The 12,709-nt window shown below is 38.6% G+C and overlaps 1 protein-coding gene across 1 annotated transcript; it reads right to left on the bottom strand.

Annotated features, from left to right (window-relative positions):
• Positions 1-1,144: 1,144 nt before the first annotated feature.
• On the bottom strand, positions 1,145-10,854 carry HRG (histidine rich glycoprotein). The gene is made up of 7 exons (XM_010127900.2): positions 10,607-10,854; positions 8,269-8,376; positions 7,186-7,273; positions 6,515-6,681; positions 4,682-4,798; positions 3,135-3,221; positions 1,145-2,512 (listed from the first exon to the last, which is right to left on the bottom strand). Exons 1-7 carry the CDS (start codon positions 10,802-10,804, stop codon positions 1,568-1,570), a joined length of 1,710 nt encoding a protein of 569 aa, XP_010126202.2. The 5' UTR covers positions 10,805-10,854; the 3' UTR covers positions 1,145-1,567.
• Between the last annotated feature and the right edge of the window lie 1,855 nt (positions 10,855-12,709).

Below are 12,709 nucleotides of genomic sequence, written 5' to 3'. Positions count from 1 at the left end.
GGACAACAACTGTGTAAATTTTATAGATCTGTTTAGTGTTCAGATGACAATAGTTCTGAGAAGTCAGATCATGTTTGAAAGAAGTCTTTGGACAGATACATATAATTGAATGTCACATGACTCTTCAATAGCACTTGATAAATCTTGGCCTTTACACTACTATTGGAAGTGTCCATCTTTGCTGCCATGTGGAGACTGCCTTTAGACCATGAATTAGTCAGTCTTCATAAAGTTTTGTTATCATTACAGATAGGGAAAGTGACACCCAAGAGCAGGGGATTAAGTAGCATTGCCTGTGTCTGGAGAGCCAGAATTAGAGCTGCCTGCGAACACCTGGTGCTTGTCTCCAGTGCTGAGCACTGTATAGCTTTGCTTTGAATCTGTGAACACACTGGGGTTGCCTCAGCTCCAGTGTTCCAGCTGTGTCTTGCTACAAGTTTTGGTTAAAGAAAATGCTCTTCAGAGGCTTTGTGGATAAGCCATGCCACAAAACAGGTTGTTTGTACATGATAACACACTTTTAAAAATTAGACAACCATCACTTGGTCACATAAAATGCTGTCCCCATTTTGTTTCTTTTTCTTCAATGTAGCCCTCACATTGTATTTTACTACATGCCATAAAAATGCTGCTCTGAGGACCAAATAACTAGTTTTTAAAAGATTAATCTCATGTTCTTGCTTATGAGATAACTGTTCTGAACTAACTCATTGGGGTTCCAGGTCTGTCTGAACAAACTTTACCTTGGTGGGGGCTAGAGTATAAAGAGACACCAGTGTTCTTTCTTCCTGCTGCTCCCAACTCAGTTTCCAGTGAGGAAGGTTCAGTGATAAAGAAAACATTTACAAGAGTTATTACAAGCATCTGTTTTTCTTAAGAGCAATTATGAACTATTTGAAAAGGGCTGTCCTTGAATGCCATATTTCTGCTGTATCTCCACCAGCAGCTGTAGCAATGGAAGTCCTGTGCAGGCCACTCTGCAGTGTTGCACTACAAGTTATTAACTGTTCTCAGACCTTTTCTAGGTAACGGTGGTAGCCCAACCCCGCCAGTCAATGTGTGCTAGAGTATCTCTCATGAACGTTTGCTGTACAGCTAAACATCCATAGTAACAAAGAGACAAAACTTTGGTAATTGTATCAAGAAAAAAAACCTAAATATTTTTATTTTCTTTGAATCTTTATAAAGCATGAAAGTAGTGCCTCTAGGTCAGATTTCCCCAGAGTAGTGCATTATAATTACGAATAATGAGAAAATGGAAGATGGTAGTTTTCACTATCAGGGAATTTTCCTCTTTTTTGGAACTAAAGGAGCATTGTTTGCTGGGGAGATTTGTACCCATTCACATTATCTAAGAGACTTAGAATTTTGAGCCTTCCAGTTACAGTGGAGTCTGAGATAGCTGCGATCAAGAGGCAGGTTGGAATACTTGTCTTAATAATTATTTTCTGTGTTTCTCCTCCATAAAAATTGTGTGTTTTTCCCCCTTCTCCACATGCTGTTTTCATTCATTGTACAACTGTCGTTGGACCTGCAACTCTCAAGCCAGGAACACCTTTCTCTAAAGTCATGTAGGAGAATTTTCTGCCATGAAGCGATTTGGAAATAAAGGCAAAATTTTTGGAAGAACAAGTTTGGAGTTTCCTGGGCATGACTTTGATTTGTGATCTGGAAAACCCAGAGCTTCTAGCATCTCCTTTAAACTTGAGCCAGTGAAGGGAATACCTTCACCAGTGCTGGAGGAGTGAGGGCTGCTTTGGGATAGCTCAAGAAAGTTTGCAGTGGGAGGTATGAGAGAATCCTGCTGATTTAGAACTGGAATGCGATAGACAGCTCCTGCTATTTGGAATGAAGAATACTTTCCTGATATGCTTGTCTTCTTGCAGTGATGTCTGTAATAGTGATGATAGAGATAAGGAGAGTGTCCTGGAGGAGGAGGGTGATGTGGTCCAAAATGGGGAGGACGATCATGGTGATGTGGTCCATGAGGAGGGGGAGGACAGTGTGGTCCATGATGGGGATCAAGAGGAGGATTATGTGGCTCGTCATGGGGAGGAGGAGCAGAAGAGGGATGTTGTGGTTCCTCTTGAGGAGGAGGATGTGTTCCATCATGGGGAGGAAGAGGAGGAGGGTGTTGATGTGGTCCACCATGGGGAGGAGGTGGAGGACAATGGTGTGGAGGGTGAGGGTGGTGAGGAGGTGGAGGACAATGGTGTGGAGGATGGTGGTGTGGTCCGCAATGGGGAGGAGGTGGACGACAATGGTGTGGAGGGTGAGGGCGGTGATGTGATTCACCATGACGGGGAGGAACAGGTCCTTCATGGCTGTCTTGATGTTCTTCATTGAAACCATGGTTATGCTCAGGGTCTTCAGATTTGGATTGAGAATAGGATGGACATCCGTGCCTGTGACGATGTCTGTGGTGATGTCTGTGACCAAAATGATGATGATGATGGTGATGTCTGTGTGGCTGTCCCAGAGCTGAATATCTGCATCTTTGCCCGTAGTCATGCTACAGTTTATAAAAACATCAGAGGAGGAAGTATTAGGTGAGATGTTAACAGGAGAGAAGAAAATAGTGAGAAAGAGAGAGAGGTGGGAGTTAGTAGGTTTGCATGTACAGTTCTGGTGATCTGTAGGAAAATAAAACCTGTGGTTTTTTTCAAGACAGAAGAGAAGGAGTAGATTATAAGATACCAAATTACTGAAAACCAGCTGGAAATACTACAGCACAACAAAATGAAATTATATAACCGACTGAGCAAAAATTGTGATGAATCAAAACAAAATAAAATCCACACTGGGGTAGCTGTTGTAATATAAACTGGAATACCAAATATGATAAAGATCATCTCCACTCCTCTTGCTTTCTACAATTCCTACAATTTCTACTAGTTTTAACTAAGGAGTATGATTGGACTGAGAGAAGACACCCTTGGAGGGAGTAGTAGGGACAGCTCAACTCTAATTCATCCTCTCATTGACCTAGCGGTCAAAGGCAGTCTGTCCTGACATGCTGGGTCACACCCAAACAGTAATAAAAGGACATGTCCATCTGTCAGTCTGGACCAAGTGAGATTGCTGTAGCCTGCATGAGGATACAGCCAGAGATGTCTCAGCAAGTGAGCACATACCCAGGGATGGTAGATTTCACAGCTTATGTCTGTTCCATCAGATTCATCTGGATCACTGATAATTCTTGCCTTGCAGAATCCCACGTGCTAAGCAAAAGAAAAGAAAAAAAAAAAAACAACAATGCACATCTGAGTTCTTGTGATGGTGTTAATGGAAGCTACTGCAAGTTCAACATTTTAGAAGCTAGGCTAGTTCCTTCAATACCTAAGTATGTTTATATAACTTACTAGATCCTGACCTTTCTGATCAGTGATACTTGCCAGTGATTAATAATAATTAAAATATATGCCATTTTTTAGTGTTCTTGACTGTGAAAACCACTTCGCCATGTGCTTCTAGATGGCTACTACTCTCCATCTTACTTCTCTTCTGATGTCTGTAAGAAATTGGTCAGCTACTGATTTCTCCAAAACAAGTACCCTGTGGGTGACTGATTTTTATTCTTTTTTTTTTTTCTATCTTTGCTTGCCAAATATCTGTTCATATTGGGCTATTCTGAAGTTTTGCTCCAAGTAGCTATCTGTTTCAGATAAAGCTCAAGGCAGAGTTTTCTTCCATGTTTATTTTTTGAAAAGTAATTTATTGTAATCTTTTAACATTACTTCCCTCAGCATCCTATTTACTGTAACTTTTACCTGCTGTCTAGTTGGTGTGTGTGGAACTGCTCATGTGAAAGAGCACAGAACTTGGGTAAGGGGCTCTGGGTATGCTTGCTGTAGTGGATACTTTATCCTGGTATGTTTGGGCCATTAATAGCCTATTATGATCAATGATTACAAATGCTAATAACATTTTATGCACTCACACACCAGTGGTGGCAGCATTAAGAAAAGATTTCAAAACCTGTAGCTATCTGGCTTGTGCTTCATTCTAGAGAACATTTGACTCCGCTACCAGTTCATTCACAACCTTTTGCAGTCTTCTGAAAGAAGATGGATGTAGATAAAACAAAAGTTCTACATGTTATATTTTTTCCATATTTTTATTTCATTCCTTCCTGGGGAATAATTTATTCAGAAATTATCGTCTTGCCTAGTTGTTTCTTTGGTGTAGAATATTATTGTAATGAGAAGGTGAGGTGAAGAGAATACTTCGATAGTAATCTGCAGACAAATCCACATTATTCCACTCCCCATTCCCCTGCAGCAGAGGGAAAAAAAGTAACCCTGGGCTCACTGGGATGACATAATGCATGTATTTTTTCCAAATCTATGGTTCATGTTAGTGTAAAAGTTTTTATGAAAATAGCACGAATGATTTAATAGGGAATGGCCACAATTTGAGTGTGAAAGCAAGATCCAAACTGAAAAGCTCAGCTCTAGGTCTACAATGTGCTAGATTGCAGTTACATTTAGATTTGAGAGTTCAGATTGGCTCCTTATAGAATAAAAAGGAGCAGCTATAAAATTAGGATCTGGACCTGGATATGCTGTTTTTTTTAATTTTGAGTTTGGGTCCATGCTTGTAAGAAACGCTTGGAAATATTGTGGAAAGATCTTCCTGTTGTCACCCATTGTATTGGTTCTCATTGTAAGACTTTACTTACAGCGTGCCAGTCATCCAGAAAATCACATTCCAATGCCTGATCTTCTTGTTGTGCGGATTTGGAACAGTTGGTCTCTTTTATAGAGAATCCTAAAATGTGACCTTCACGGGAGGCAGTCTGCAACCAAGAGGTCAAACAAGAAGTGGTAACTAGGTGTATGTAAAGTCTTGTAATTTTAAAAGAAACCATAATTCATATTGTTGTCAAAATCCTACCTCATGCTCTTATTACCTGTGCTGTTCAAATGTTCATACATGTATGAGTATTCAGTAAGGAAAACAGATGAGATAGTTTATACCTTACTTGCCTCACACCTTTTTGAGTTCCAGGAATGGTTGTTTTCTTTCTTTGTCTGGTATATGTACGTTACAAAACTTATTACTTTTACAGCCTATGTTTTTGGGAAGTAGTGTCCTTAGAGTCTTTTCCCTAAATTGAACTGCTACTTCTGTGAAAATACAGACGTCTACTGGATGGCAACCAGCCCTTTCTCATGATGAGGGTGGATACTACTACTGTGCTGGTGTTAAATTTGCATGAAATTCTGCCAGTTCCTGTGAGATTGTTGCTCTCTCTGTTGACAGTGGCATTATTCATTGAGAAAGCATTACTCCATAAGAACATGGGAGAAGGCTTTTGTGATCCTATTAAAATTCATGAAGAGGTGTTTCATTTGAATTTCAACTGTAGCAATAGTTTGTTTCAAGTCTGTATTAAAGGTGTTCATAGCATGTGTGTGCACACAAATTTCATTAGTTTAACTAAATTGGTTAAAAGTGGGTGCACGTACTTTATGGTATATTTTTTAATTGTAATTCAGTTTCTAAGTGTTATACAATCTGTTGAAATCCAGTGGTACAATCTAAACTGTCACTGTAGCTAAAGACAGAGAAGTGTGAAGATAAAGCATTTAGGGAGAAATCCATGGATCCAGGAAATCTGAAAATAACCACTTGCTAAATGGGAGTAGGGATACATCCTGCATGGGACTACAGTGTAGAACACAGTCAAGTTTCTGAGCAACATAAAAAGCTGCAGGGAGATGGGGTTGGCATGCTGCAATTTAGGCAGTTTCCAAGATCAATATGTGTTATGGTAGGGGCCATGGGATCTCATTACAGGGGTGTCCTGAACCGATGCAGGAGTTGGCAGGATGTACTGTTTAAGTGAAGGTCTCCAGTATCTACCAACAAGAAATTGTGGTGAGGTGAGAGTGACACTTCAAATCACCCAAAGAATAAGTCTTCGTGTTGGAAGACGCCGGAGTTATTTACCAGAGCTAGTAGTTCTTCAAGAGGTACAGCACAGATACAAATTTATCTCCTGATCTTCAGAGCTCTCAGAGTCCTGCTTTGCTTTGCAGTAGAGTCAAAATGACACTGAACGTGTTTTACTTTGTGTTTTACCCATGTGCTAAATAAAAAATTATCTGACTTCAGTTGACACAATATATGACTGTGATAATACACATGACTGTACATCTTGAAAAACTCTGGTCAGTAGTAAATAAACTCGTGTGTGTTATGATATGATAGGTAAATAGGCATTCAAAATAAAAATATGCACACAAAGAAGGCTCTGACATTTTGAATAGCATCACACTGACATAGTTTTTAGCAGATGAGAAATCCTTTCACTTTCACATGCCTAAATTAAAGTTGATAACAAGTCTTTGCAGAAGTAGGACTTTCAATTTTAAGTAGGTGATTTATGCTGAGAGGTGTCAAGCAATTGTTTTGATCTTAGAAGGATTTGAGTTCTAGTCCTATGGTTTTGGACCTGCTCACAAAATTTTCTAATTTATGAGTAATTCTAGGACAGAATGTCACTTACCATCTTTAAAATCTTTTCAACTTTGTCCACATTGAAGTAGCTTGTGTGGTTACCCTCGTTGTTGAATTTCTCCAGGGCCTTTGCAGCAATACTTTTATGTTGTTCGGTGACTTCTAAAACTTCAACTTTCACAGGACAATCTTTACAGTCTAATAAATCAGGAGGAACTGTGAAAACAGAATTTACTAATATTGCAACGGATATTAATACTCTTGAGAGTGTGTGTGTGCCTTCAATGTGAACTCATAATGAGAAACTGAAAAGCAAGCATTTCCTTGGAAGCTGAATACCTATCCCTCACTCCACAAATATGAATTTGTCCTGTAATGTGAAAATGGATATTCATATAAATCTTTTAGCTCCACCTTAGAATCTTAGCGCCCCAAACCGGCATTCTTTCCAAGTTTACTTTTTTTCTGATGTACATTATCATGTTTTGGTGGACTGGAGTGGTGATATCATCTGACATTAATAAAGTCTGCTTTAGAAGAGTAGGATAACCTTAATTCTATTACTCATTCTTAACATTCCATTTGAATTATCTAAAATACGAATTGCAAGCAGATGAATGAATCTGTTATGGTTACCATACACTAGTAGTGCACAGACTTGTAATTTGGTACTAGGGCTGGTTTGAGGTATGCACTGGCTTACAACAGTGGTTATTTTACCTGGACTTAATGTACAGTTAAATCCATATAGATGAGGTTTCTTCAGCAGCTGGCTTGTATATGTGATAATCTTACATTGTCCAAAGTCCTAAGAGGAAACAAAAAAAATGTGATTATGATGTTATTTTCACTGGATTTAATTTGATGTAGGTGATCATAGTAACCATGCCTCCTTTTAATGTGCAGTACTTCTAAGAATAACAGATGTGATCATTAATGGAATGTTTGATCTGGTACCACTCAAAATTTGTGTTCAGATAAAATGGGATCTCCCTCTACAAGAGCCTTTGTTTTAATTCTGAGTTTGCATGACTGAGTAGGCAATGGAAAACTAAACCAGCCTTCTCAGTCATTCTGATACTTATTTACAGTAAGACAATACTAGCTAGCAAGGGAAGTTAGGATGCCAGAGATGCTCAAGGTTACATAGATCTTTATTCAAAAAGTGGATCGACCTTTTCTTCCATTCCTTTTCCCCATCTTAATAAAAAGAATAAATGCCTTCTCTTCTTTCCTCACAGCCTTCCTGCTTTGTCCTCTGTCGTAGTATCACCACTCTCCTATTTAAACAAAGTTTTAGACTGGTACTTCTCATCCCAGACTGCATCATTGGAGTACAACAATAACGGACAAGTATTGCTACATATCGTATGTGTACTGACTCTGCCAATATGTCATTGTCATACCACAAATGCTATGACAGAAAACTGGCAAAATATAGTGCTGATATTTCTGGCTAATATACTAGGAACATGCTTTAAAGAATAATTTCTAGTGCCCTTTACTTGTCAGCAAATTATTCTCAAAACATCAGTACTGCTGCCAGCAGTGGAATGCAGAGTATAGCTTCTTTGAGACATCTAGTTAAATAAAGATGCACTTATTTGAGGAGTCAACCGTTTTCCAAACCTCTAGCTGATGTTTAAAAACTCTAGAATTCAATAGATTTTATTTTATAATAAGCCATATTAAAGCCTAGTCTTCATTCAGAGATTTTGTGACACGAAAATTTCTGTGTAGTTCAGATGAAGACCAACTTAATGCATTGTTTACATACGACTCTGCCTGGGTGCCATTACTTGCCATGGAATAGATGTCACTGTATTCACAAGACTCCCAGTGTCTTCTGGATAATACAGAGCATTCTGTTTCCAGCACATCCAAAGTTAAGTAAAGGACTGATGAATTTCCCTGGAAGAAAAGTGCAGGTAGAAGAGTTTGTATACAATAAGTTTGGTCTGAAATAAACTTTTTTTGAAGTAGATATGTTTAATCTTTAATGTAGCTTCCCCAGTTTCCTATTAAAGTTTTTCTGAGCTGACAAGCGTGGAAAGGGTTTAGGCTAGAAGTGACCTTTGGAGGTCATCTTACCCAGCTGCTTGCTCAAGGCAAAGCTAACTTCAAAAGTTAGGTTAAGCTGAGTTCTATGTATCACCAAGACAGCTGTTCCACAAACTTTCTGGGCCATTCCAGTACTTAACCACTTTCTCCTTAATTTTTTTTGTGGCCTTACATCTAGTCATAATTTCCCTTCCTGCAACTTAGAACTGTTGCCTCTTATCCTTTGCTGTGAACCTGTGAGAAGAGTCTGTTGTTAACCTGGCGTTCATCAAGTAGCAAAAATGCCAATGTTAAAAAGTTGCCATTCCCTCTTTCTGATTTTCACATAGAACATACTGATCGATTAGGAAATCTGTTGCCTAGTCAGCATATTATATAGCTACATGCATTTCAAATGACCTTAGTGACCAGATACTCTTTGAGAAGTAGAGATCTGGCTGCTAGGAGCTGCTCTAATTAAGTTCCTAAGGGGGTTGATATGATAGACTTGATGCACACTGTCGCATGGAGATAATAAAAATACTGTTCTGGTCTTTTTTTTTTTTAATTATTTTTTTAATGTCATCTTGGCAGTGGAGCCAGCATAACTTCTTGCACAATACTGTATGTAAGCATGCAGGAGACTACACCTGGTGACCTTGGGTCTGAGAAGGTACAGGGGCCTTAGAGGGATAATTCTTTAGCAGAAAGATAGATAGAAAGGTCTTTTCTGGTCTTGTAGACTCTGTGTGGTAGCTGAAGCTTTGACCCTGGGCTACAAAGACAGCAAAATTCATTAAGGGTACAAAACAAAACATGCACATAGTAGTCTAGTGGTTATAGCATTCATCTGGAAGTGTGACGCCTCAGCTCTGATCCCCATCCAAGTTATGGTTCTATAGTTCATACAGTCAGCAATTGGTTAAAATGTAGAAACACTGAGATTTTTCTTTTTAGAAACAACTATAGTTTTTCTCATTCATCCAATGAATTTTGCATGCCTTACTGCCTGCTGGCTCCACTTCACAGAGGTGGCACACACATAGCTGCATGGCAGCAGCATTATTCAGGGATGGGAGACTTGACGGTTTAAATCTCTCAATGCTGAAGAAGACTGATTTCTTCCTAGATGAGGTCTTTAACTACCTGGCTATTGCGTAAAACCTGGTAGTATCAATTGTCACATCCTTGCCTTTGAAAAGCAAAGTAATCCATCAGGTTTTTTGAAAGTATAGCTGAAGATCTGTAGGAATCTGGGCTCTGCATCACTTTCTGAGCTTTTCCTTGTCCTAACAGGCAGTCTTAAGCAGCACCATCAAAAAACAGCCTGGTCTTTGAGTTGCCATACTGAGATGTGTAATACACTTCTTAAACAGTGCACATGTGCCTGGATTTTAGTTTCATAGCCAAGCAGCTAGAAGGTAGCCACGTGCATTAGTAAATCTGCATGTACTTGGTCTCTTTTATCAACTAGTTAAAGAAATGTTGTATTCTATTGCTTTTTCTGCTATTGATTCACTTTGGCATTTAGGCAATCATTGAGAGGGACTTCTGTATCTTCTCTAGGAAACAGAAATAAAAATAGGAAGGAAATAGGAAATGACTGATATCGATTCTCTATCCAGCCCTTCCCCTATTTTACAGAGTGGCATTTTCATCTCCTTTGGCTTCCACTGTTTTTTTCCCCTTCCCTCCAGTTATGTAGCTATCTCCAAAATAAAGATAATAACAAAATACCGATCTCGCAGGCTACATAGATCTAATTAATGATAGACATTCAGAGATTAAAGAAACCCTCTGAATATAAATTTTGAACATAACGTCTGAGACTTGGCAGCAGATTAATTTCCGGAGTTGTATAAAGCTGTTCAGAGCATCTCTTAAGCTAACATCCTGTCAGCCAAGAGAACAGAGGGCATTCAGCATCATTTGAAATCAAGCTTAGGTACAATAAATCGTGCACAAATTAATACTGGGAGCTGATTCACTGAATTACATCAAGCTTGCTCCATTAAAAGCAATAAACATAAGCTTTTAATGATCTAGCTTATTATTTTAAAATCACAGTCTTGTGTAAATCAGCCTTTAAATTGATACTTACTGCATGTAGTTTGTGTGCATCAGCAACACGGAATAAACCAAAAACATAGCCATCTCTGCGATGTCTGTTGACCAAATCCAGGGCCACTCCTGCATCAGTTTCAATGGTATTACAGTCTGCGGGTGTAATGCTTGTTTTGTTTTGGGCATTAGAGCACTGCAGTAGTGTTAGAAAAAAAGCTGAAGCTAGAAGCAGCATTTTGTATGCAGCGTTATGTCACTTCTGCCCATGCTCTGATAAAGGCAGGAATATGCTTTTAATTCAGAGTAGCCCACTGAAGTTTAAATGAATGCTAAAAGGGTATGTTTTTATACAAATGTCAATGTTGTGTCAGAGGGCCATTACCTTGACCCTGGGTTAACATCTGCAAACAGCAAGTAAATGATTATATAGTGATTGAGCAGATTTTTTTTTTTGAGGAAAGTAGGCCTTATAATACTCCTGGACTACCCATCAAAGGGACTGTGTTTGTGATTCTTTAAGCGAGCATTGTGCAATAGTGTTTTACTATGAAAAATACTTAGCTTCTAACAGTATGCTGCTGAGCCTGGCATGAAGGAGGTCCAGTTTATGTATGCAGGTATTACTCAATCTTGGTGTTCTGTTTAGTGGAAAAACAGTTGAACTGAAAATATCCCGAAATATTTGTGGTCAACTGATGGTTATATCCATATCCCAGTTTTTACAGATCCTTACCAAGCAGAGCACTAGTAAAAGGGAAGTAAGACGGTCACTCAGATTTGGAAAAGGGATATAGCTCAAGGTGCACTTGCAAGCTGGTGGCCCACAGCTTCTGTGCGAGTACCTGCTACTCTTCCAGCTCAAGAAAACTTAGAGCAGACTTCTACGAGCTTTACATCATTTCAGACTGGTACACAGAATGGGACTGACTGGCTTAATACTGATGTAATGTAGGCATGCCATGAAGTGACATAAAGCTGCCTTTGCATTCTCAATCTGAGCAATTTTGTCTGCGCTTTGGCTGTAGTAGCCTTCATAGACTTCTTTAGACAATTGCTGGTATTTTAAAAATATTTATTAAAATAATTTAGTACATGCTAAGATTCATACCTTTTACAGGATATGATGTCTGCTAAGCAGAAAGGAGAAGATGTTGTCTCATTGTATTAAAAATATTTTATTCAACAGAGTTTAAGACATTCTTTAAAGGCAGTAATCACTTGTCAGGGAGCGACTGAAGTTTCAATACAAAATTCAAACTCTGAATAAGAAAATACAAAACTTCAATGTAAGTCCAAAATGACAAGGTTCAATTCAGATGAGAAATTTTCCAAATCCTGGTTGATGTGAAGGATTGAATCAGCTTATCATAGAAAAAGGTGCTTGCTATGTAATTGACTTGGATTTATATGTTTGACTTTGAAGTTTTTCTTTGATTTATATTTGAGAGAAACATTGGGAAATATAATGGATAATTATCCTTAACCCTTACCACATTTCATTAATCTTAATTTTAAAAAATCCAACTTCTAACATGTCTGGTGTCTAAGAAATCACATTTTAAAATGCATAGTGCTGAAGCAGTGGCTGTCTTCTATAGTTAGTTCAGGATACACTTAGCAGTTCTCTGCTAGAAGACAAGCTAAATGGAGAATCTTACAATATGACAAGCAGGGGCACTCAAAACTAGTGTGAATCAGTCTAAAATGGACAAAAATTGTCCTCATGCAATGAGTAGTTAACTTTTAGAACTTGTTGCCGCAGAAAGATGTGGAGGCAGAAAGTATCAGCAGTGTCAGAAATGACTTAGAAAAGTGCATGGACAGCAGGTGTTTAAGTGGATTCTAGAAGGACTAAGCAGATAAGTACTCTTTTAAATCCCTAGTACAATGATCTGGGGACAGGAAAAGTACAAGGGGCATGGTTTGCAGAAAGGGACCAGGCCACTTGTTTCTCCTAACCACAATTGTCTTTTGCCAGTATGAGAGATGAATACTTGGGCTGAACGAACTACTGTTCTGATACAGTAGGGCATTTCTTTTATTTATGTTTTTCTAATGTTTCATTATAATAATTCAGAATTTCTTCTGGAAGATGGAAAAAAAGCAGTGAAATAAATGTTGTGTAAATAATCAAAGACAT

This window comes from Chlamydotis macqueenii, chromosome 9 (assembly GCF_036417535.1).
Source record: "Chlamydotis macqueenii isolate bChlMac1 chromosome 9, bChlMac1.mat, whole genome shotgun sequence".
In the NCBI taxonomy this organism is placed as follows: Eukaryota; Metazoa; Chordata; class Aves; order Otidiformes; family Otididae; genus Chlamydotis; species Chlamydotis macqueenii.
Note: the sequence above shows the minus strand (reverse complement) of the source record. Positions and strands in the feature narration are given on the sequence as shown.

Bases quoted from the DNA above. Each gene is read 5' to 3' on its own strand.
- HRG (XM_010127900.2), bottom strand. From the start codon at position 10,804: ATGCTGCTTCTAGCTTCAGCTTTTTTTCTAACACTACTGCAGTGCTCT. The intron at 8,377-10,606 runs GTAAGTATCAAT...CTTTTCTTCCAG, and splicing joins ATGCACACAAACTACATGCA to GGAAATTCATCAGTCCTTTA. The intron at 3,222-4,681 runs GTAAGTAAAGTC...TCTTTTGCTTAG, and splicing joins TTCTGGATGACTGGCACGCT to CACGTGGGATTCTGCAAGGC.